Source organism: Bombus affinis, chromosome 2 (genome assembly GCF_024516045.1).
Source record: "Bombus affinis isolate iyBomAffi1 chromosome 2, iyBomAffi1.2, whole genome shotgun sequence".
NCBI lineage: Eukaryota > Metazoa > Arthropoda > Insecta > Hymenoptera > Apidae > Bombus > Bombus affinis.
In genome coordinates, this window is record NC_066345.1 from 18194330 (window position 1) to 18219836 (window position 25507).

A 25507-nucleotide genomic window follows, 5' to 3' on the forward strand; every position below is an offset into this window, starting at 1 on the left:
TTTTCAGCCGGTCCTACGATTTTATCGTTCTCGTTCGTGGTTTTTGCAACTCCTTTTCATTCGTAGATGCGCTATATCGTGCATCGTCGATTTTCGACGACGTTAACGTTTCCTTTTCATTCACCTTCGTCTCGTCGTACGGTCTCTTCATGGATGTTCGTCGAGGACGTAACCGTGCTCGGACTGTCGTCTTTTATTATCGTCGACTCGCTTTCCGTCTGTTCTTTTTTGGTATTTTCTACAATGTCTCTTGCTTTCTCGTCCACGATATCACTGTCTATCGGCTTCGCTTTTCCCTGCTCCGCATTTTCGGGACCATTCTGGGTTTGGTCCTTGTTTGGAAGTAAAATGGAGACGTGTTTACTGTGTTTGGAAAATTGATTATATTACAATGCGATTCAAATATCATTTTCCCATAGGGAGAAACACGATAAATCCATGTTTCTTGACATTTAGTTTTTTATTATTTGATAGCTAAAATTCTGTAGATATGACTTAGCTTAGATTGTATTAGATATATTAGACAAATATAGCTTAATTCTTAAAAATAAGTGATAAGTCTAAGATAAAGTTATAAAATAACTATTGCTACAAATAACTACAGTGTGATGTATCTAAAGTGTCCAAAAATAGACAGTAAGCAGGAGCATATTGATATGAATCCTTAAATCAAATAAAAAACGGTTTTGAGAGTATGAGAGTAATTGACGCACACACACGTACAGTCCGTTGAATGTTAAAATTGCTTTCTTATGAAAAGCGTAAGGTATAACTTGTCCCGTTCTTCCAGTACGTTTTTTTTCCAGTACGTCGATTCTCTTCTTTGAAACAGTAACACTGTCATCGTCATCTTTAAACCAACGATTTATCGAAATCGAAGGAAACGATGGTAGGTACCACGAGTAATCGAAACGTGGCTATTCGTTTGAATCGTGCTGAAATGCCTCGTGATTGTTCGTAGTAAGAAAGTAAATTCGCTGAAATGCAAATAGAACAATTTGACATTTAAGAAAAATCTAAAATCTCTAATTTCTTAATTGTTTAAGTATTTGAGACATACGAGATACTGAATAGTTCGCCATATTTTGTCACAAACTGGTTTATGATATTACGATAAAATAATTTTTGCGATTGGCCTCTCACATACGTGTGCCTCGTTAAATTTCAGCCAACACTAACACTAATAGTGCCAATAACCTAATCCCAATATCTCTGTAATTATAATTACGTCGAAAGTTTGGTTTGTTGGTCAAACAAGAATCTTTTAAATCAAATTTAAAATACGGTAAATAATATTCCTATGCTTTTATCCTATCTCTCTTTACCTAACTCTAAGATCTTTCAATAATGATGCGCTGATTATTATTCGAATAACGTGTACGTCATGGTATATTCACGAACCATTGAATGGTCGAACATATCATAGAAATCGTAGGAATATACGGTAAATCATAAGATAATCGATAACACGTCTAATAATTAAACGATGAAAACGTATTTCTCGGTTTTAGTCGAGTGTACGAATGATTCACATTGTTCGTTCCGTAGGTGCACATGTTGTTCGTCGTTATCTGTGATTGCGCCGTATGCATTCTTAGAATATTAACAACGTCACAATATTAAATTATTAAATAGCATTTCAGCACTTCTAATAGTATATCGTGCATCGCGAGTATTCAAGTCTAATAGAAGGTTCTAAAGTCGTTTAAACCAATATACGACTAATGTGAATTAAAACGTATCGACAATTTTATGTTTGAAGTGCATTTTTAATTTAAAATACACGTATTTTTTTCATGGAATTCCCTGGAGATTGACGCTTTACAACAGAGTCGTATAGTTAACAAGAAAGACAATCAACAACAAGCTGTACATTGTAACGATATCTATTTTAAATCGCTTATTAAATATTGATAAATTTTACCTTTGGCATTTTCATATTGCAACATCATTACCGTCAGCACTAAAGTAGCTAATTTTAACGTGATTGTTCGTCGATATGGTAACTGCACTCACAGAAACCAAACTCTTACTGAAGATATTTGCTTGTCTGTACTTATGTAGTTTTGAACTACTTTAAGCTGAATAACGTAAAATCATTAACCATCTGAGCCAACGAGGATTTCCAGCAGATCTTATCGACAACACAGTAGGCCATTTTCCAAGAGTAAATTATATTAACTTAAGCCACCGTGGCGTCGTGAAAGTTTTCAGATAGTATAACGATAAGCCTCGACGGAAAGAATGCGGTCCCATTTTCCGCTTTTATCTTGCTTCATCCAATTAACATATTTATAAAGACTATATGTATTTCAAAATACGGTAGAGTATGATACAACGAACGATTCAGCGAATATCCTTACGAATAAAATCAGAATGATACAATAGGCAAAGATGTTACAGCGAACAGTAAAATCACGAGTCAAGCATAGCGAAAAAATTAATTAATTCAGGCAAGAATGCAACGTATAAAAACAAAACAAAGTATTTTATATGCCTTATTTTTCACTCAAGTTTTCGTGCTTAAATCAAGTTTCATGCTTACTTCAGTCCTTGGAACAAATTATCCAATTATCACCAAATGCATTTAGCTACATATTTCGATACGTCAGAGAGAACTAATGCTAATAATCAATATGGATCTAAAACGAATATATCACTTAATCTAATCTGGAGTCCCTATTGTAATTAAAAATTATAAGCATATTTGTGATACTGTTTGACTGTGTAACGTCGTGGTCGTCGTGGTGCAAAATGCAAAACATTATACCTTACAAGATCTAAAATTAAAAAGTCAATTATACATTACAAAGGAGATATATTTTACCGAACACTTTAAATCTCTTTTATTATAAAAAAGGAATTGAAAATAAGAATAAGTATATAATATTTGTGCACATTCTGGTATAAAACATCACAGCTTGGATTCATATATGTACTTAGATATCAATGACTAAAATAATATTTGTATATGTCATGGTCATGGGCATTGCCAATTCGATATGAAAGTAATATTTCGCTAGGAAGAAGTTCCATCTTAAACGGAGAGTCTGCAAACGCAAATAAAACATACTAAATGTGTCAACAGCGATACAACGAAAATTCCCAATGACTTTTAGCGATTTTATAAAGATCATAAAATTACGGAGTATTTGAGATTGTAACAGTGGAACGATACGAATGATCAGATTCAAGGCGATACATTCAATCAGAGACAAAAGAACCACCGCGAATGCGTTATCGGTCGCAACGAATCGTAATCGTTGTTGTATAAGCGGCGTGAAACAATAAGCAAATACACGGACGTTACGCGTGATTCATCAAGCAGGGGCCAGAAGCAGGTTATACGTGTCTCGACTGTCTTGACATTGAACTCCAGAGGCAGATGAGTACCTTGCCGTCGAGCACAATAGACGCCTCTGTAAAAGGGAACGAGCCTGCTGTCCAAAGCGCCTCTAGATTAATGCGCAGAAGGTAATCAACTTTCGCGATTGGGTATTCCCCGGCGGCGTCACTCTGTACTATCGTACAGAGCCAAGAAATTTATCTAGCAATAAAATGTTAAAGAATTTACGTAAACAGCCTATATCCCATTTGATATCACTGTGTAATAAACAATGTGAATTTTATGGAAAATTTAATAAATGTAAGTCTAATGAATGTGAAACGCTCAATTACATAGATGGCGATACCTCGTACATACGTAAGTACGTAATAACGAGTACCTTATCTATTACTGTATCGGTGTATTGCTTGATTAATATATGTATTAATATGTTAATTAATCGTTATATTATTTATTACTGTATTAAATATTATTTATGCCTACAACCATGTGTCTTACTATACATATAAATAATGATTATGCATTTCATTACAGATTCTGTCTAGGACATAACCTTGTGTAGCATTCGAATGTAATTGGATTATTTGATATGTAGATCCATTAGCATAGTCCTACATTAATCTTATTTTGAATGATACATCTTATACATATATACGTACAAGTTTTTAAATAAATATAAAGAAGATATTACTTATTTCTTATTAAAGAATTAAATATGTACAAGTAATCAATGAATAAAACGTAATTATACGGCTATATGTAAATTTATATACATAAACGTGCGATTTAAAATTAGTCGATCTTAAATAAATACTTTCTTTTCTTTCTTATATGTTTTTTTTATAAAAATACATCTACTTTCGTTTATTTTACGAAACCTGTTTCTTTCTTATTTGTACGCAGGAATTTACGAAATGTTCGCAAGTTATTATACAGAAATGATATATTTATAATTATCAGGTATTTATTTGTAAAATCCTTTACTTTTGCGCGGCATTTAATTTTCAAGTTATTGTTAAAATTCTTTTATAAAGAAAGAAACTAGGAATTTAAATGTCCGTAGTATGTATATTATATGAAACTTCTACGTTGATACGAAAAATATTTTAAAATTGATATGCAAATATCTTTAATTTGTGAAATCAAGATTCTTTTCGAAAATTTCAATCCATAAAAATATATATTGTAAAATACGAGTTATATACAATTAAAGTTTCAACCGTTATTATATCTTCGTACTGTGAAAAATTATATATAACAAACATTATACATGTATGACACAATTAAATAATGATAAATCAAGTTGTTCCCTTTCTTAATTCATAAAATTTTTCATATAAAAAGAGCGAAAAAGTTCTTTATCAATACCACGTGTATCACAAACAGGTTAATCTCGATTGTCACACTTGCAATCGCATCTGAATAAATACTTATTCATTTTTATTATTGATTGAATGTTGTATGAAATATTTTCTCGAAGTATTTTCACTCTTTCTCGAACAGTTTTAAGATGAGGTCATACTTCCTTCGGAATGTTTTCATCGATTATCGGGTCCGATCGAATATACTATTTTTTACAGTGACTAAGATAATAATTCCTTTTGAATCATAAAATCCTAGTAGCGATTCGTGACACAATCTTTCATAATATTTTTCTTCTTGCAAATGGACCGCATCTCGCTAACAATTGTTTCTACGAAAGTTGTACCGAAGGTATCAATTTGTTACATGCTATCTAATAATCGATAAACCACAAGATTATCGATTGCATTTAATTGGTATATTTGTTTATTCAGTTTTATGAGCAATGTTCTTCCCTTACGAAAATATGGTAGATGTAATCTCGGTTTTCTTCGATCGATCGTTAGATCGCGTAGAACAGGATGTAAGAGCGATTACGATTCGATGTATCGATTATTATTTATGCACATTGTAAGTCGTAGTTTTTCATTGTTGAAAACGAATCGAAGACTAATTCGTAACTTAAATCACGTTAAATCTTTTAATGTTTTATATAATTTAAAGCCTTACGAATAAAGATGTGAAAAGTGTAAAAGAACATACAATTTATTGAACAAAGGACAGGAATGAAATAACAAACTAGAGGAAAGCGTTTAATTTAGTTCGGTTTAGATTTTGTCGTATAAAATATGAGAAACTTATATTTTAGGATATCATTTTTTATTTCCTAAGAATCATTTTATCGTTAAATCGTTACGGCCATTATTTGTGAATAAAGTAAATGTAGCGTTCACGTCTCGTAATTAATTAATCTTGTTTAAACGTAATTCCAAATGTTCTTAATATAATAAGAAAGTAGCGTAAGTACAAAGATTATTAATTTTAAATACCGTTGACCAATTCTAACGTACATGAATATTAATATTAAACAATAGTTGATCAATTGCCACGAAAACTAATTCCAATTGCAAAAGATAGGTTTAAAATTATTAGCGAAATAATTTGCTTAAATTGACGTTATATAAATGTATCGTAAAAAAAAATTATTTAAATGTTTCATCAACTATGAAAACAAACCGATTGTCTTAATAAAGTTTTTAATATCTTCAGCATATATAATAGCCTTTTTATTTGTTATTTTCTCCTTCTCATTCAGTTCGTCATTCAGTTTCTATACTTTACTTTAATGAAACGAATTGTCTTCGGTATGAATGAATTATCAATATCCGATTTAATTTGAAAAGATAAAAAATGAACATAGTATGAATGAAACATTATCTCTAGCAAGAAGAAACAAGCTGTCAATTATTCGTAGCAGAATAACATTTGGATAATAACATTTGGATTATACGGTTGAATAATAATATTCGGTTCAAAATTTTCCTCCATTTTACATGAATACATCGTGGGAATGAAACAACGCATCGACTTCCGTGTGTTATTAATTTTCCACAATTTCAGTCAGTCGTATAATTTTTCGCACGCCGCGCCGCACGGACATGAAACGAGCTCGAAACGAGCCAAGGTAAGGAAGAGATCCGAGCGAATCCTATATAAGATGGCCGAGACGCCGGTTGACTCAGTCATTCCCTCATAAGCTGCGACAACGTCTGGATCGATTAAATTTTCGCGTTCGGTAGTGTTAAAAACATATAAATTTGTTTCTCCAACGTTGTTTTCTTACTTCCGGGTAAAATGGATACGAGGATCTTGACATTGCTATTGTTTGTCAGCGTTGCGGGATCATTCGCGGAGTTACGATCCCCTCTCTTCAGAGTGCGTAGAAGTGAGTAGTCATTGAATAAACATATGCACGCACGTATTGTATATATGTACAGAGAAATAAATTGTCCTTTACTAACACACGAATGCACAAGACTAGTTGCTATTTAGTGAATGTTGCACTTTGTTTGACGCTAAGCACACTCGCACACCTAACAATTTTGATAATTAAGAAGCAACTCTGACGAAGCAGACGAAGCGATTTAAATATAATTGTGACACGCTCCAACACTACTTTGTTCTCGCTATTGTTCGTAATTATACTGTTTGATTCGTTTGTCGTACTTTATGGATAAAAAGCATTCATTAGAGACACTGCTAGACCGTATCGAAGTCATCATTTTAGTTGAGCAACGATATTTCTAAGGAAATTGTTCTCTCACGTTAAACATTTTTTCCAGCTGTAGGTTACATAACATTTCACGTGTATTTAAATTGACATCGCAATAAAATACCGGGATTTCAGGAAAATTGCGAAATTCACGGAATATGACGTAATAACGTAAAATATTAACAAACTTTCGGCCATGTCGATTACGGACAAATTTTTCTACACGAATATGTACGTGAATATATAGAACCATTCGCGGAGATATCGACGTTATCCGATATCTAGAAACAGGTTTGGACCGTTATTTACAAGGAGAACGGTCTTCCGTGAAAATACTCCGAATTCTCACACTTGAAACTGTACTTGAAAGAAACTGATGCGTCAGTTTGGTTTTGAATAAAGTATTTCATACGCTATTTCGTTCATTGATAATAGCGAGTATTTTGCTTCAATTATATAATTATTCCTCTATCATATTCTTATCGATCCTTTTACGCCTCTGATATACCTTTTTGAAGAAACTATTTTTCCAAGAAAAGATTAACAAATTTGAGAATAAAATTATATAAGTGATCTTATTTCGTACATTAAATACGATTTTTTAATCCGAATATCACGACACCAGTATACGCATGTATTAATAAGTTCCTTATGTTACCATATTCCTCGTTAAATTTAGTTAATAGTCGAAGAACCCACCTTCGTAAGAAAGCGATGAATTCATGTGTAGTAACGAAACTCAGAGATATGTCAGCAGAAAAAGAAGCTTTTTTAAAGTAAGTATATTGTCAAAAGCTAAATATCATATAACTTATAAAAAGTAGTGTTGTCACATTGTGAAACTGTAATCTATATTTTGAAAACTCGCGTTATGATATTAAGTATATTTTGAATGGTCGATTACCGCTTAATCTGCAAAAAAATACAAAGAAAGGAGCATTAGTTTATCTATACTGCTTAACCAGCGCGAAATACCGGCGAATGCTCGGACGTACGTGTACCGAGAAATACTGTAAGCGGAAGATTTTCCAACCGCGATAATGTCGATAATCAATATTCTTATGTGTGTACCCGCGTAACGTTAACTATCATTAACACGATGCATTCTCCTTTGCATGTAAACAGCATCATGTGTCATCGCGTTCAGATAATTGGCCGTGACACCCGCGAACCATGACCTGATTTTGTTTCCCACCTTGACCCTTATTGAGATACTTTCGTTTCATTTCCTTTGCTTTTATTTCCTGCTACAGCGACCTTACGATCGACTTACGAGATACGAAATTACGTTGAACTTGCTTGTAATCTTTCGAACGAATACTATTAGGATTGGAAAGTTCCTTCGAGATACGGCTTTGAGAGCCGCGTCATTCAGTTTCTATTTATCTAAAGTCGCTTTCAAAATTATGATGCGTCATAAATATTTTACTAAAAGTAAAATTTCGATAACGTCGCTTTGTCGGCGTTTCAAAATCTCAGCTTCTGACTCTCTAACACAGGATTGTTTCCACCGCGAAAAAAGATTGTCATCGATAAAACTGGCTCTGAGTTATTGTAAAGATCGCAAATACGACGTAATGTTTATGAAGAAACTGGAATTTTAAAAGTTCATACATTTACTCGAACGAGTATCTCTCCGACTGATTTACGAAAACAGTTGAGAGCGTAGGAAAATTCAAGTATAATTCGTACAGGAATTATTTTACAAGTAATTCGTATCGATCGATAGCATTTTTTCATACTCGTCATTTATTTTAGATCTTTTTCATTTCCATTCTATAATTGTCCCTATCCATTGCACGTTTGATTCCTACTTACGCGAAGAAACAGGCATGTGCACGAATGTATTTTACCAAAACACTATCCGTCACATAATCTTTCTGCATGTTTTATGTTCTATGTGATAGTAACGAGGATTATGCGATTTGAACGATTAAGGTCTTTCGAGAGAAAGAAAAAGAACAAAAGATGTGAAAGTTAACACACGTATTTAACGTTTTATGCAATGGAATCTTTCCTTTACATGCATGCAGAAGGTGAAGGAATTTCCTGCGATTAAAAGCGTCTGAAATTTATCGCAAAAGCATGCTGGTGGTAACAGTGAAATGTATGAAATATTGATCGCAAAGACACAGTGACCCGTTTGTGTAAAAACAATTAAAAAAACGAAAAAAATGGTATTTTCTTTCTTTTCATCGACGAAGATGGATTGCACGAAGATAGACCACGCGAGATGGATTTCAACGGACTATCGAGGATGAGACGAGAATCCAGCAGTACTACCAAAAGTACAACTATACCTACGTCTACTTTGAATCCTACCAGTACGACTCTGCCCAACATAAATTCTCAAAGTACTTCCACAAAAAAGCCAGATCCTACAATGCCTAGCCTAGATTTTACAACGCCTGATTCAGATCCTACGACACCTAGTCCAGATTCTACAACGTCTAATTCAGATCCTACATCTTCTAGCGCAGATTCTACAACGCCCGATTCAGATCCTACAACGCCCGATTCAGATCCTACAACGCCCAATTTAGATCCTACAACGCCCAATTCAGATCCTACAACGCCCAATTCAGATCCTACAACGCCCAATTCAGATCCTACAAATTCGACGCCTGATTCAAGTTCAAATACGAGTAAAACTCGCAAACCAAGTCCAACGTCTGCTAAACCGACCACTCGACCGAATCGAAGATCAACGCGCGAACCACAAACCACAACTCCCAGTCCAACTGCCAAATCTACTACGCCTAAGACTAATTCAGAAACTACAACCTCTAGTCCAACTACCAAACCTACGATACCTAACTCAGAAGCTCCAACTTCTAGTCCAAATCCCGAATCCGCGCCTACATCTGAACCGATGACTTCTTCTCCGACTCCTAAAACCACCACACCTATATCGGAGACTCCAACTTCTAGTCCAAATCCCGAATCCACGCCTAAACCTGAAGCAGTGACTTCTTCTCCGACTCCCAAGACTACCACGCCTGAATCAGAGACTCCAACTTCTAGTCCAAATAGCGAATCCACGCCTAAACCTGAAGAAATGACTTCTTCTCCGACTCCCAAGCCTACCACACCTAAATCAGAGACTCCAACTTCTAGTCCAAATAGCGAATCCACGGATCCTAAGCCGAAGCCCATGTCGTCTAGTCCAGCTGGCAAATCTACGACGCTGAAACCAAAACCTGAGACCACAACCGCGCCTACGACGAAACAACCATCCGATTCTGGAAAAGTAACTAATCCAACATCGACAACCGCCACCCCTGTGATAGGTTCACGTTTTAATCCAGATGATGAAATTCAAGTGCCTAATAAAAAGCCTGAATCAAACCAAGCGACAAATCCAGTTCCAAACGAAGGATCAAATACAGGAACTTTCATGTATCCTGGATTCCCAACTTTCCAGTTCCCTCCGTTCTTCGTGCCTTCGTTCACTCCCGACTTTTCGGTACCTTACAATCCTTACAACCCCTACTTTATACCCGAGACTGGTAATAATAATGCATGGACTGCACCTAATGGCGGAACTGGACCTGCGACATCTTTCGCTTCTGCTAGTGCATCGGCTGGAGCTTCTGCTGATAGCACAAATTTAAACGCATCGCCGTTAGGTTATCAAGGAGGATACCCTGACAACCTGAACACGGTCAACACACCTTTGATCGTCGAACCGAACACTGGCAACGTACCGAACATGCTTAACGCAGGGGGATATGGTAGCTATGGAGGAGGTAATAATTAATAAAATGGGCAAAGTCGAACTCAAGATTACCAGCTTGAAGATTATCGGGTGGATGCATGCACTGTGCTAATTTGCGTTTAGAAAAATCTTTAATAACCATGATAAATTCGTAATGTCGAGTGTAGCGAATGATAAAGCTGGATATTTCGAAGGCAATACGTCTAATCGTTGAAACAGGATAATTATAGGATTATAATTTTGCTGTAGTATTATAAAATACTTTCAACGGTTGCTGAAGGTATTTGCATCGCAAAACATTTTGCGATTCTGTGCAATTACACATAGACGATTACAAAGAAACATAGAACGGGATAGTAGCTACGTGTGAGGAAGGTAGTTTAATACGATACATTATTATATTCTTTACAAATTTTTCTATACACTCGATATATTATAACGTATAACGTGTTAACGTACCGCTGCATGAATATTAAAGAGCAATAAATTTGTTTTTTCTGTTTAACTATCTTTCATATATCGTTAATATGTACTTATTACTTTATCGTTTACAGGCGCATCATACATCGACACTGGATTAGTGTTTCCTGATTTTCAGGAACAAATGGAGGAAAATTTCAGACAATTGCAAGCTCAAATCCAAAGACAACAACAATCGTAAGTTTAATACGGTTGGTGAGGTTTTAATTGAAGATTACGATCACTATTGTTAAAAAATCGTTTCGTGGAAAATTTTTTTGGAATTTCTGAACTTAACGAGCTGTTATCATAATGCCACTGCGTTACTTCCCAATTAAACAAAAATATATAAATATTCAGGACTTTCATTCTACATTTTCAACTTATTTTCACGCGTAGAATAATTTGTAAGCAATGCAATTTTATTATTCTCGATTTTCGTCTTATTTTGAACCATAGAAACTATTTAACCTTACCTGTACAAGGTATTAAAGCTTATGGTGGATAATATCTTATGCTATGACACATAAACTCAAACATACACATGTTTGATCATTACATATCTTTTTAATAAAAGTTTATGTAGTTTATATAATTACAATTCATATAATAGCAGTTCACTTATTTTCCCAGTACTTATGATTCTTTATTCGCATAATAGGAATCCACATTCGCATAAGTGTTTTCAATCGACAAAAACTCTGTTAATCTGACGCTAACGAAAATTTTGTCCCAATAAATGAAGTTCGTATTAATGGAAATAACGTTATAGAAGCAACTAATATATAAATTTTGTACATGCTTATAGAATCTTTGAAGCAACTAATCGCATAGCCACTGACGGAGCTAATGGCATCCCTGGAATACATACCGCTGTTTCCGGCATTCATTTGGGACCAGATGGCGGTTATCAAGCTGGTGCAATTAATCCAGTAAGTTTCACGAGTTTACACGTATATTACCTTCTCAATTTACTAGCACTTCTTAAAACGCGTTTAGATCAAACGAGCAAGTATGTAGAGCAGGAATCAGAGCATTCGTTCGAGCTTGCTTAAACTCACTTACGCCAAAAGAGCTTCTTTGCGATGAGTACGGGTGAAGAAACATCAAATGAAGGAACAAACGCTATTTTCACTTTGATTTTACTGAAACGAGGGAAGAACGGGCATTCGTTCGCTTGGTCTAAACGTAAATAGGTTTATAGAACCTAGGTTCGCAAATAATAGGATACTTACAGGAAATAAGAGCAGGGAGAGAAAATACAGTACAAAAAAATAAATTAATAAATTAGTACTTTAGTATTTATGAATCTATGAAGTATGAATAACTCTGTGTATTAAACTTTACCTTTTATACTCGTATATGAGATGAAAAAGAACTCGATCGGTATTCTTGCTGTCGAGCCTAATTGGAGCAATCGATTAACTTATCGTTCATTATTACTAGACTGTGGATATTTATGCAGATTCATATTTTATGAACACAACTAAAATGATAGAACTCCAGTAGAGATTTGTCACACTAATAAATATTGCAACGAGTAGATATCATTGGATATTTTATATATTTTTGCATATATGTCTATTAGACAGTTTAATTGTTGTTGTTGCAAAGATTATCATTATTTGGAGGGATTGTTTACTGATGAAAATTTATTGTTAATCTTTCAGGTTGCACCGGGAATAGAATCTAGATTCGCCGATGAACTTCCTCCACCGTCTAGCAATAATTACGGAGTGTTTTCAAGTTCTAGCTCTCACACCTTGGTTGGTCCGGATGGAAAAACAATCTCTCGCAAATCTTCGACAACAGGTGTAAATGATAATGGAAAAATTACTTATCGAACAGTCCAAGAGTAAAATGTACGTCCTCGGTTGGATTTACGTTATCATTGGTCTTCGATGGAACGCGTTAATACCGCGATAAAACACAATTGTTTCCTTTTACCCTTTTAAATCAAACATTCTCTGTAACTCAGGATTATAGATAATATTTTTAATCGTTTATTTACCAAATATACATAAATGGTTGGCGTAAAAATACTCATTGTACTCAAGTAAACACCCAGAGTATAAGGCGCATAAAACTATTTGACGTGCAATTGTCCACGAATAGTTAAGTAATTAAATCTGTGGTTAAGTTCATAGATTATCTAGTACGCTCAGATATTCCATTCTAAAGTTCTCAAAAGCTTAATTTCCCTGCTAGACCCCCGACTAGAATATTCTATTACAGATGTATAGAATAGAATAGCGTTCTTTTCACTCGTTTAATGTGGTATAACTTTACTCTCTATGTATAAATTCTATCGTTTACAAGTATTAGGAGTTCTTAATCTCATAGAAAACGTGACAATTGACCAAGATCATTAAGGATCCGATTAACGAGTCAGAATTATGTGTGAAAATTTGCGGAAGTTATTTACGAGAGTTGTAAGAAAATAATGAATTGATAATTCCATATGTTGACGTAGACCACCTTTTGATTCAAATCTCGCTGGGAAAATTTTAAATCAATTCAATTGAATCAAAGGACATTAAAAGAGTCTGCTGAAAATTTCAATCTGATGGAATTATTCGTAAAAACAAAATTTATAATAATAATAATAAATAAGATTCATAAACGCATGAAACAGAAAAACATAAAATGTAACGGAATATCTAATAGTATAAATGCCAAGATCGATCAATGGTGGAAAGTGAGGAAAATATAGATAACGGAAAAGCTTCGATCTATTGCTTATAACCGAGTAGACCATGGATTTTTATGCAAAATATATAATATTTTTATGAATGCAAGTAATGCGTAAATGCATAAAAATCCATAGTTTACTGATGAAGTTCTAAACGAAGTAATAACCCTAGATTTTCAGCAAGTTCCTAATGATTTGTTTTGCTTATCTTGGTTTCTATAGGTGTTTTAATAGCTACGAATGGGGCAATATCTATATCTAAATGCCTGTAGAAACAGTTGTGAATATTTCTTGTCTCGTTTGAAATCTTTTTGTAAAGCAATCAAGTAAATATAAAGTCGTTATTTATATTTTATTAAACACGATGATATTGTTCACAAGAGGAACATCGTACATTAATAATTTCTTGATTTTTATTCCTTGTTCCATTGAGTTTTGCTAAGAGGCGATTCTATTTTGTCGTCAACAACAGGTTTAAATCGAGGTCTTTGAAAACTCCTTCGGCCTTGGTACCAAGGTTCACCGCCTTGGTAACGACTTTGGATCTAAAACATTTTATTATTTATATATCTCTATATCGATACTTAGAAGATATTATCGTCTGTATCTCGAAATCTTGCAAAATAAAAATTTAATGAAAATGTTTCATCGCGTGAAACTTTGACGATTTAACGTAAAGATTTTATATTAACTCATTAACATCGGGAGACGTGAATCGACGTCTTATGTTTTTCAAGAGTTGCCGACGGCAGACACGAGGCGACGTTTTTTTATTTTTGTCAAGCGTTGACGCACTTTCCATTTATATATTTACCTTGCAAAATTGCGCAGGAGATGAGACTACAAACAAAGTGTTAAAAGGCACTCTGACATTATAATATATACATTCGTAGATAGATATTGTTCGTACGTGAATTTTTTATCGATATCACTGAGTCGTGAGTGTTCCGTAACTTAAAGTAAAAGGTTCCGAGAAATACAAGAGCATTTATAAAATCCTTTCCTTAATACATTACATATGTTATGAAAGATTTTACATAAAGTCCATTAAAGTTCCAAGATGCTTATTGCAAACCTACACTTTTTAAAGATTACAAAATTATTTGGACAGTCGACTCTTCGTCGTATTATTAATAGCAAGCCTCGTGTATTTATGAGGACCAGTTCTAGCGCTATATTCAAGGCAAATATACTCACGATGCATATCAATTTTTCATAACGAGTTTGTTTGCAATAAATTATTGTCGTATTTGTGAAGAGTGTTCAAATACTTTCGCAAGTCAATGCACATCTATTTAGACATAAATTACCGTAGTACGCAGTAAATAATACTACAAATGTTACTTATGATTAGTTTCGTTAACTGTTTAAAAATATAAATTATTTTATAAATCTCTATTAAGTTTCACGTGGGAATTAATAACAGATTAGAGCTTAGAATAGCGATATTTAAAAGGCAGATTGGAATTAAAGGTTACTTATTAATTAATATAATTAGCGTTACCTGTGGAGTATTGTATAAATATGTCGATGGACGTGAACGATTTAGATGACGAAGACCAAGATCATACGTATTTGCTACACCACGAACTCCATCCACAATTGGAATATCATTCGTCTTAAAATCAGCCTCTAATTTTGTTATTACGGTAAGATGAACGTCAGTTACAATGTTACCTTCGTTATTGAGTCTTGACGAGACTGAGATGTTACAAATCCCATTTTTGCATACGTCTATGCCGGACTTTGTTCCATTTTCATTCACGATAATTTGAATATTATTAATAACAGTTGGCTGCTTCGTTGAATCATCCTGGAAATATTTCTTTTCGATCTCCATCTTTTTGTTTAACACATTACAAACAGTTTTTCGAATATAAAAATGTAAAATTACTTACTTGTATAAAATGACTCCTCTTTTTATTCGACATTCTAAATGCATTCTCACTGTTTATCGCGAAGATAAAAGATTTAGGAATCTGTCGAGTCGTTGCTAATTGATCGTTAACTTGGTTTAAATTAAGAGAATCTTTCGAGTAGAAATCGTTCGAATCTCGTTCATTTTCTTGAGAATCAAATACAATCTGTGAAGAAATCTCTATACACGATATATAATTTTCCCATGCAAACACCGTCAAAAAAACGAAAAGAACGATCTCTCTTATTCGTTTCTCCATTGTTTCTTCGATTGGTACTATTTTTTCGAGCAGAGTTTTCGATGTTGTACGAAGGAATAGCTCCGAGGAAGGGATAAGTATTCAAACAGGATGTATACATACATATAATAATGACAGTGATTGCTGTACGTGTGCAAGAAAATTACAATGACCTCCGTGGATCCAAGTGGCATAAAAAAAGGGAAGACTTAACCGAAAGCGAAAAGTGTGCTGTCTGAGAAATCGGAGATCTTAATTGCCTCTTAAAACGTTAGGTAACACGAAATCGAAATGAATATTAAGCATTTGGGTTTACGACTAATTAATGCCAACATGATTGTATGCAAATTAAAAGAAGGAACAACGCAATATGTTATTTTTTTAATGAATTGCTTCCTCCACATGTTAGTCTTACTAACACTTCTTTACGTTATATCATCGCTTACGTGTCAATGAGATTCTTTTAATATACAGGATATCCCAGATTTTTCCAGCCGAATTTTGTTAGTATACTTTGATATATATGGAATTTGGAATATATTTGGAATTTGTTGTTATTTCTTAAAGAACCTATATTTAATAATACATTATTGCGGAAAAAAATTAATGCTATTTCAAATCATTGATATTAATTCCTCCTCTCAAAACTTTTGTTAAATAATTTTGCATAAAAAAATGCATAACAGACATGTACAAACGTAATAAAGATAATTGAATGCAAATTGAAGTTTAAAAATTCTAATTCTAAATTACGATGTAAAATTGAATCTCTACGAATATTTCTTTTCAGCATACTACTACACCAGTATACTAAGAAAATATATTTCTTTCAAATAGATACTTAATACAAGGATATCAATAACGATATAAATATTTATTGTCGCAAGTATCGTGAAAATATACACGATCATTGTTTGATTTTCGCAACTTCTTCAAAGAAGATTTTAAAACGAGAGTACGTGTAAAGTCGTATGTATTGAATAGAACCCTCGCGGCGAAACTAAAAAGACACGCGGCGTGCGCGAATGACGTTGTGTTGCTCTTTCGACATGAAGAATAAAGGATGACTACTCTGAAATGCACCCCGTTACAGTACAGTCAGAGTCAGTACACAGGGATTGAAACAATCTCAAATCCCGTCGTTTACATCTAACGTTTGACTAAGCCCGTACGCAAACGAAGGGTCGCTCAAGCTCATTGAAATTCATTAAAACCCTCGTTGCGTCGATCCACTCTTTCAACTTTCTTATAGCTCGAGCAGAATTTAATAATAGCGGACATTACACGATGTTTATTATCGTTCTTGATCCCATAGTTCTACCACTGTTCGTAAATATCCGAACACTTCAATAACAGTATCGAATGTAATAATATTCGTGCAATAACAGTAATTGGATTTGAGCAAATTATAAATTAAATAAAATAATGTAAATTAATGACGAAATCTGCTTATTATAAATTCAAATCATCTGTTAAAAAAAGGTAAAAATAATACATGTATGGCGTGTTTGAAAATGATATCCTGTTAGATGCAAGGAGAATAGCATTTATTGTCGCACGTAGATACCCTGATGTTCCTTTCTTCGTTTCTTCGTTGCTATTTAATCAACTCCGGACTCGCTTAAGAGCGAACTATACCGAAAATGACGAGGATATCTAAGAGTCGATTTTTAACTGAATTTACATATCCCGATGGATTACATTTACCTAATTAAACGAAAGAATTGCGAAAGAATTGCGAAAGAATGAAAAAAATATGGGTAACCGTCAGAAGACGATAATTAATTACAGCCGCGTGATTTATAAATCCTCGAAAATGTTATTTTTTATCGTGGAAGAGATACCCGATTGTACGCGAAACAGAGCCAGCGAGAGACACCAGAAAATTAGACACAAGCTCATCTGTCATTTTAAACAAGACGTCACGGTAGGAAGGTACCCCATTAATTTTGTCAACCGACGTTCCCGGCGCTGGGTGCACGAATTACAGGAGTCGTTTAACCAGACGATATCTCACGATTTGATGAACGATTTCCGAGAAAACAAAAACTCTTTCGGCGTCGAGAATTCTCCCTCGGTTCTGTTGCTTCAGCCACGATGAAGAAACGCCAAAAATAACTAGTCGAAGGAATCGGGCGACTTTCATCGAGAAAGGGAGGAGAGCTTTACGGTGTTATCGGTTCTCGCTGAAGAAATAGCGAATAACAGGCGTGTGTATTATATCGCTTTATTATGACTGCAACATCTGCGATTTGTACATAACGTCTTTCGCGCAATCTCTTTTCGCTTACTATGTACACAGTTTTCGCCAAGATAGAACCGCGTTACGGTTCTCTATTTATAGCTAACGCTTACACATATACATATATGTAAATATATACAAAAATACAAAATGGGTATTGGCACACTCGAAACACTCATCATGTGGCAAGCGAAGCGTATCACATCGTTTAAAAATGTCCAACACGTTTTTGCTCGATTACGCGTCTTCCTGAGTAAGGAATTGGCAGTTTACGCTGATGCAAGATTTGGCAGTTCTTTGATACGTTGGATTTGCGTGATGGTACTTCGCCGAATAAGCGATATACTGCCAGGTAAATATTCGATTCAGTCTTAACATGGAAATAAATTATACGTTACATACATCAAATTTCTACCGTGACTTGTTACTGAATGCTATTATAAAGATTACGTGCCTGCGTCTATTTAATACTCTTTTCACAATACATTACACAATAGACTCTACGAAAACGAGTTTTACGATCCAAGTGTTTATAACTTTTAAAACACTCGATTCGATTCTCTTTCTTACAAAATACATATGAACTACGTGCCTATAGCCACGAATATTTGTTTGACTTTTTGAAAATCTTAAAATTATCGTTTAAGTACTACTATTATATACATGTTCTATCAACGATCTTCTTTTTTCAGTCACGTTTGTAAGTTTCAGAAATCTTTCGGACACAAGATCTATATATTTTGCACGAACTGCATTCGATTTCGATCGTACGACGATTAGACGTATCTGGTCAATTGAGTGTGGAAATCTTGAAGACAGACTATCAGTTGGCTAAACGTCGGTCTTTCGTCCGCGGACATTGCCCAACAATAAGCCATAACTGCGAACAGCTCATCGGGACAATTTATTGGTTGTGCTAATCTATACCCATCTCTGAGGTAAGAAGCCATTTCAAACGCGTCGACTTCCACGTACGGTTGCTGTGCTAACGTCGTAAGTTCCCATAATAAGACTCCGAATGCCCACTGGAACATTAATAAATATATATTAATATTTTATTTTCGTAATGACAAATTTATGTTAAATTTGTAACAAAATTTATATAATTTCTGGCGATAATAGGAAGTTATAGAACAATCGTAGTTATTCAACAACATTTGGGAACCTCATAATCGTAAAAGTTTGAATGATACCCATAAATTGAAACGAAGAACGCGTTCAAACTGCATGCTTTTTGAAACCATCTTAATATCCTCTTATAGTAGGGTAATATAAAGTGACTTCGGTTTCGTTGTGGGAACAAAATATTTTCGAAATTTTCGAAATACTCACAACGTCAGAAGCAGTGCTGAACGCTTTATTAAGCAAACTTTCAATGGCAAGCCACTTTATCGGGCGATTCTCGTTGTCGCCGAGGCAATGATAATCCTGCGGGAACAGGTCTCTGGCTAAAGCGTTGTCCGTGATTTGAACCCTCAGATCATCGTCAACCCTAATAAAATACAGCATTGATCGTTAAACATCTTCGAGGTGTACTAACTGCTGATACAAATGCTAAGGTGCAGGACAAAAGGAGCAAATTGAGCTAAACGTGGCTTGGTTTAAATTTGTCGACTGGTTCACGTGGTAATGCAAAAAGGCGCGCAAAAAGGATCTACCAAGAGGAGCATTAAGGCCATCTCCGCGAGGCGAAACAGTAACAGTCGGTAATTAAAGCAGTCTCGAGCCACTGTATTTATTGCTAATTAATGCCGCACGGCCAATTAATATCGCAACGAAACGTAACAACCTTAGCTTTATAACGCTTCAACCGATGCTTCGCTAAAATATTCAGTGCGGTATATAAGTTATAAAAGATCGCTTTTACGCTCGAGCAGAGATTTAAAAAATCCGGTGCAATTAGAATTTCCATGTTAATGAGACATCCGTTAAAAATTGTCAAGTACGCGTGAAATCCAGTTGACCGTCTATTTATGGATGTATGAATAACTATAAATAAAAAGTAAAATGTTTCTGCTAGAAGCAAGGCTTTAAATAATTCTGCATTTTACTTACACACAATTCCTTGCGGCCAAGTCTCTGTGCACCAGTCTCTTTCTATGAAGATACTGGACCCCTTTGGCAGCTTGAAGGGCCATTTCCACGACTTCTTGCGTGGTGAGTGCTCTCGGTGGCCCTTCGCTGCTCAACTTGCACCTCAGCAAGAACCTCTTCATGTTCTTGTAACCAGTGTGCGGATACAAGAGAAAAGGCGCGCTTCTGTCTTCGATGGAGACACCCAAAACAGGGAGCAGCGCTGGATGACTCAAACCGTATAACGCTAAACCCTCCCGTAATAGAAGAGCAACCTTCGAAGCAAAGACAATGAACTCGATCAAAACTCGTGTATATAAGTATATAAAGTCGTATAATAACGTGATAATAATATGGCGATACTACTCGGAATTAATCGCAAGTGAGTTAAGAGGAAACTCGGTATGCTATAATTTCATTAATAATGTTGGAAGAAGACAAGTTAATTGGCAGACGAAGGAAAAAATACTTACTTGTGATTGTGATGCATGTTCAGCAGCAGTTTTCACTAGGACATCCCTCGGGGAGGACGCACCCTCTTCGTGATAACTGCCTCTATACACGCGACCGAATGTGCCTTCCATTTCGATGCTGAGGAGGCGTACCCTGCATCTGTAACAAGTGCGAAATATGATTACTTCAGGATTCGTGACTCCACCATCAACGAAACCAATAATTATTTCGTACAGAGTCTGGAGTCCTTCTTTACAAAATTATTGGGAGGTTGAAACGATCGGCCGAGTATCGAAACGGAAGCAGCCTGAATAATCGAAACAGGTTAACGTAAGTGCTTCAAATCTTTTTTTACATTCGTGTATGCTTTCGGTCTTCCCATCTATACCTGCCAAAAACTGGATAAATTTGCTCCTGGGATACTTCACTCCCGTAATTTAATTTTTCCCATATACGTATGTATTTATTATTAAACTACGGATATTTATGCAAATTTACGACATTTTCATGGAAATAATGGCACGAGCAGAACTACGATAAAGATTTGTTTTATTTATTTAATGTTATAGACAGTATAGTGGATATATCGTGGATATATAGTATTTTGGATATTTTATATATCTTTCCGTACATACCCTATGTATTTTTATGTTTTTAAGTTTTTCATAAACGCATAAAAATTAGCAATCCATTCGATATTAATATTTATAACGTTAGAGACTAAGATTTATTAAGATTAATTATCGTATTTGTTAAGTATCGAGCGTGAGAGCGTTGTTCCACTCGTAATAATTTAGCCAAAGAAATATTATCTACCTTTGAACTGTAATTTCTTGAATCCTTTCGTGCAATTCTCGACTAGGTCGATCGTCTAATCTTCTGTAAGTAGAAGTAGATGTTGCAGAAGCAGGTGGAGGTGTCTCAGGTGATAAAAAGGTCTGTGCAGGTCCGACTCCAGTGCCTCTTTCCACACTACACGCAGAACTGAGACCCCTTGATTCTCTTAAATAGCAAACATAATCTCATATGAAATTAAATACGTTTAAAAATTTTGCAATGAGAGAATTTATAAATTTAATCGGTATATATCCCTTTATTATCTTTTTCTTCTTTTTAACCAATATGTCAATTTAACATTAAAAAGCAAATTAAATTGGGAAAATCTCTTTCTTATATGTATACGAGAAATGTAAATAGAAAAGCAACAATTAGTAGTTTCTAAAAAATAATAAAAATACTAGTTTGTAAAATATTAAGAATAATTAATGACTAAGTGATTTAAAATCGCTTACTGAAGAGGATCTCGATGCCTCCTAGTCTTCTTGTCACGCACATAATAAGCGATAACGAGAACAAAAATCGCTGCGATGAATGCGCAAGCACAACCGATAGCAGCATAAAACACCTGTCCGCCAGAAGAGGATCCGGAAGCTGCGACAAGAACTTCTTCCGCTCCTATGTTACTTTTATCCTTCAGACAGATTTTCTTTCGTTTAAAGTCCAAACTGGTCGTGTTTCTTCTCGACAGGGAAACATTTATCCGAAGACTCAAGTCGACCTCCGCGTCGTAGGGACCACAATGCAATGCCAAAGCCCAAGTCTGCAGTCCACCGACTGGAATTTCACCAGCCTGTGATATATTCAGGGAACTACTCAAGGCTGATGGATTGCTGATGTCTACCGACATTGTATACGGCAACTGAAAAGTTCGAGATTATTAGATATTTATAAATCATATAATAAAATAGTTGTGTATCATTAATATACTTTACACGCTTGTATCGAATACTTTGAAAGTTCATATGATTTTTCATTGGCGACTTTTCATAATGATCAATAATATTCAAAATATACGACAGTATAATAAGTTTCAAATAGTATAATCAGGAAATTTTTCAAACTTTTTCGCATTGAATAATCTGGAACGAGAAAAGATATATTTTGTCTGGCGAATCGGTAGAATAAACAAAAAAATTGTTCATCCGTGCGACCCAAATTGCAATTTCACGTATCCCAGCGCGACTCGCTAAATGAACACAAATGAACTCGCATTTCCGTGCCAAGTCACGCGTTTACGCGCACCTGTTTCGAGCGAAATGTGCAATTTCCCGGCGGACCCACGAAAAAAAGGAAGGTACGGTAAATGCAAATCACTGGAAATTTCTGATCTACATAGACTGTTTCCGCGTGTAAGGGGAAGAACAAAGAACGAATTGGTAGAGAAGAAATAAAGAAAGAAGTGGAGAAACAGAAAGAAAGTAAAGTGGAAGCAATGTAAAAGGTATTGTTTTTTAAGAATCGATGAAGGCCGGATAGGACAATAAACAAATGGAAGAAAGTCGGAGGACGGAAGGGGTGAGAGTTGCTACTACTTGCTCGTAATCACGCGAACGTTGAACCTTCCTATAATCTGAAACGTACCATTCTCGGAAGACAATTTGCGCCCAGTGGAGGGCAAAGTGAATCTAGAAGACCGCGGGCAAGAGAAGCCCGGGGGATAAGAGAAAGGAAAGAACGAAAGAGAGAGAGGGTGAAAAGGAGGAGGACGAGGAAGAAACGAAGAGGGGAAAAGAGACGCTAGATGAAAGAAAGAGGAGCTCGGTTGAAGCCGAAGAGCTCGTAGCTGATTACCAGCTCGCAATGATGATCGGTTCCCAACTAGCCGCGGAGAAGGCACCTCGTCAACTTGCCTGCTTGTCGCTACCATGCTACACTCCGTACACTACACGCTATACGCTGCACGCTTTGCGCTGTATACGTTATAGGCTACTTCAACTTGCGGTCTTTTATGACCACGAGCGACCAACTACGTGCTGACAGTGAATGCCTCTGTAAACCGGCTAACCATTCGACTTAAACTGTCAGGAATTTTTTATGATTTTTTTCTCTCCATTTTCTGAACGCCTCAAAACAACCCGAGACTTTGCAAGAAACTCGCCAAACAACGCGGCAGCGTGAAATTTTACGAACGTGCCGTGTTTCTGAGGATTCTTTTCCTAGAATTGCCTCGGCAAATATTTTACTTAAAATATGCCACTCGCAGATTATCGACCGCGAACACGGGAATACTAAATTCTCCGAATTGAAAAACAAAATTTACATTTTTGGATACTTCTATAAGCATTAAAAGACAAAATATGTAATGATAAATAAATAGGTGTGCAAATGAAAATAACGAGAGCAGAAATTGATCTCATATAGTATTTTTATATTTATTTAGAATTTTCATTAGAATGATCTAATTTTGACCATAATATAGCCTCTCTATCTTATTTATGTAAATTGGCAAGTTTCTTAGATTTATATTATATTTGTATTTATACTATTTCTTATATTATATATATATTTTTTTATAATAAAATTCTACCACTGTTGTACATATTATATTCTTTGCTTAATTGAAATGTTAAGTTGTTTTAATAAAAGAATACATGCTTTAATCTACAAGAAAAGAAGACACTTTTTCCCCGTAATAAAGACTTTTCTTTATTAAGCTTGGATTCATTAACACGAGATTTACTTTTGCCTTGGGAAATAATTCTTAAAATTAAAAGAATTCAAGAGAAAACTCGCAAAATGTACTGAAATAATATTATCTTAGTTTAGTTAGTTATAACGTTATTCATATCTTTGAATATCTTAATGCTATAATATAATAAACGAATAACGTAACCACGATGTTGTACTGTACTGAGAAAATGTTAATTATACCGCATGATGCTTCAAATCATATAGAATAGACTTCCTAACTAACGTTAACCTTTTCAAAATATACCGCAATCTCATCCATATTCAATCTTCGGCACTATTTAATTTGAAATTGATGAGATACTAATCGAATTAGTAGTGTATATTAATTTTTATAAAATCGTGTGCTAGCTATTATCGTATAAAATGATGTATCGTGTTAAATAGTCGAGAAAGATCGTAGCGTTTCTTACATTGTGTTCTGTTATATTCTACAGACTCTATATCTGGTGAAATGTGACGAGAATTATTTATTATTATTATTTATTATGAAAGGCCTTATATTTCGATGAAAAGTAAATCAAAATTGTTGGATCCTAACTCGAATTTTTAACGTTTACCAAGAATATTTCCCATCACATGATTATCATTTTTTCTGGCTTTTACAAAACAACTTGTATAGTAAGAAACTGATTTTTCGAAATTATGATCTCACAGCAACAAATAGCAAAAATTTATATAAAAAAAAAGGATAAATTATATTCAGTAGAAAAAGGAATAACGGTGGAAAGTTAATTTATTCTCGTCTCAGAACTACAGAGCAGATATAGCACTAAATTTAAACTCACAAACAATAAAATGAAATTGTAACGATCATTTAGTATAATAGTACGCAGATCGCTCCTCTAATTTCAATAAATTTACCTGTTAGATTTTGCATACTGCTACATAATCAGATCTGGTCGCGTTATGTCTTGTGCCTCGTATCTGTATAAGGATTAGAAAATTTACATTGTTTTTATAGTTATGAGTGTTTTATTTAAATAACTCGAACGTTAATTATAAATTATAATCGTAATAGCCTTTAGTTATTCTAGTACACAGCAGAAAATATAGGTACGCAATTTTATGCGATTAACTTTTTGTTCGTTTACTAAGTCATGAAGATAATATGATATTGAGAAGTATTACTTGTGTACGAGTTCGTAGAAAACGATCGAAAGTACAGTGACGAATGAATTATTAGTGTGTTGGGGAAAATGCTTTTTGCTAACGCGCTCTCGTTGAGGACGATGGTACTTTGACAAAGTGGCGGCGAAAAGTGGA

General features: G+C 34.7%; 3 protein-coding genes and 1 long non-coding RNA gene across 5 annotated transcripts in view; 2 read left to right on the forward strand and 2 right to left on the reverse strand.

Moving 5' to 3' along the window:
* Positions 1-842: 842 nt before the first annotated feature.
* Positions 843-4176, forward strand: LOC126928848 (uncharacterized). The gene is made up of 2 exons (XR_007716957.1): positions 843-3707; positions 3881-4176. It is a non-coding gene; the product is annotated as an uncharacterized LOC126928848 (long non-coding RNA).
* A 2181-nt stretch (positions 4177-6357) lies between these two features.
* On the forward strand, positions 6358-13137 carry LOC126928793 (mucin-2-like). Its single transcript, XM_050744571.1, has 5 exons — positions 6358-6593; positions 9125-10669; positions 11193-11295; positions 11906-12029; positions 12768-13137. Exons 1-5 carry the CDS (start codon positions 6503-6505, stop codon positions 12954-12956), a joined length of 2052 nt encoding a protein of 683 aa, XP_050600528.1. The 5' UTR covers positions 6358-6502; the 3' UTR covers positions 12957-13137.
* Positions 13138-13772: 635 nt separating this feature from the next.
* On the reverse strand, positions 13773-16232 carry LOC126928825 (uncharacterized). Its single transcript, XM_050744672.1, has 3 exons — positions 15688-16232; positions 15294-15602; positions 13773-14334 (listed from the first exon to the last, which is right to left on the reverse strand). The coding sequence occupies exons 1-3, from the start codon at positions 15964-15966 to the stop codon at positions 14203-14205; spliced, it is 720 nt and encodes a 239-aa protein (XP_050600629.1). The 5' UTR covers positions 15967-16232; the 3' UTR covers positions 13773-14202.
* Positions 16233-18156: 1924 nt separating this feature from the next.
* The window catches only part of LOC126928804 (tyrosine-protein kinase Drl-like), a 28437-nt gene continuing 21086 nt past the window's right edge, over positions 18157-25507 (reverse strand). Inside the window, exons 2-8 of one of the 2 annotated variants that reach the window (XM_050744621.1) lie at positions 25106-25168; positions 22006-22412; positions 21530-21715; positions 20734-20872; positions 20243-20535; positions 19520-19679; positions 18157-19212 (exon numbers count right to left, since the gene is read on the reverse strand). In XM_050744621.1, coding sequence (XP_050600578.1) covers positions 18964-19212; positions 19520-19679; positions 20243-20535; positions 20734-20872; positions 21530-21715; positions 22006-22400 — 1422 coding nt within the window. In that variant the 5' untranslated portion in view covers positions 22401-22412; positions 25106-25168 and the 3' untranslated portion in view covers positions 18157-18963. The remainder of the gene's footprint in view (positions 19213-19519; positions 19680-20242; positions 20536-20733; positions 20873-21529; positions 21716-22005; positions 22413-25105; positions 25169-25507) is intronic. The other variant, XM_050744620.1, reaches the window with a different exon arrangement.

Coding starts and splice junctions, on each gene's coding strand:
- LOC126928793 (XM_050744571.1), top strand. CDS start 6,503: ATGGATACGAGGATCTTGACATTGCTATTGTTTGTCAGCGTTGCGGGA. Junction 6,594..9,124: donor TCTCTTCAGAGTGCGTAGAA/GTGAGTAGTCAT, acceptor TCATCGACGAAG/ATGGATTGCACGAAGATAGA. Junction 12,030..12,767: donor AAGCTGGTGCAATTAATCCA/GTAAGTTTCACG, acceptor TTAATCTTTCAG/GTTGCACCGGGAATAGAATC.
- LOC126928825 (XM_050744672.1), bottom strand. CDS start 15,966: ATGGAGAAACGAATAAGAGAGATCGTTCTTTTCGTTTTTTTGACGGTG. Junction 15,603..15,687: donor AGAGGAGTCATTTTATACAA/GTAAGTAATTTT, acceptor AAATATTTCCAG/GATGATTCAACGAAGCAGCC. Junction 14,335..15,293: donor ATTTATACAATACTCCACAG/GTAACGCTAATT, acceptor AAAATGTTTTAG/ATCCAAAGTCGTTACCAAGG.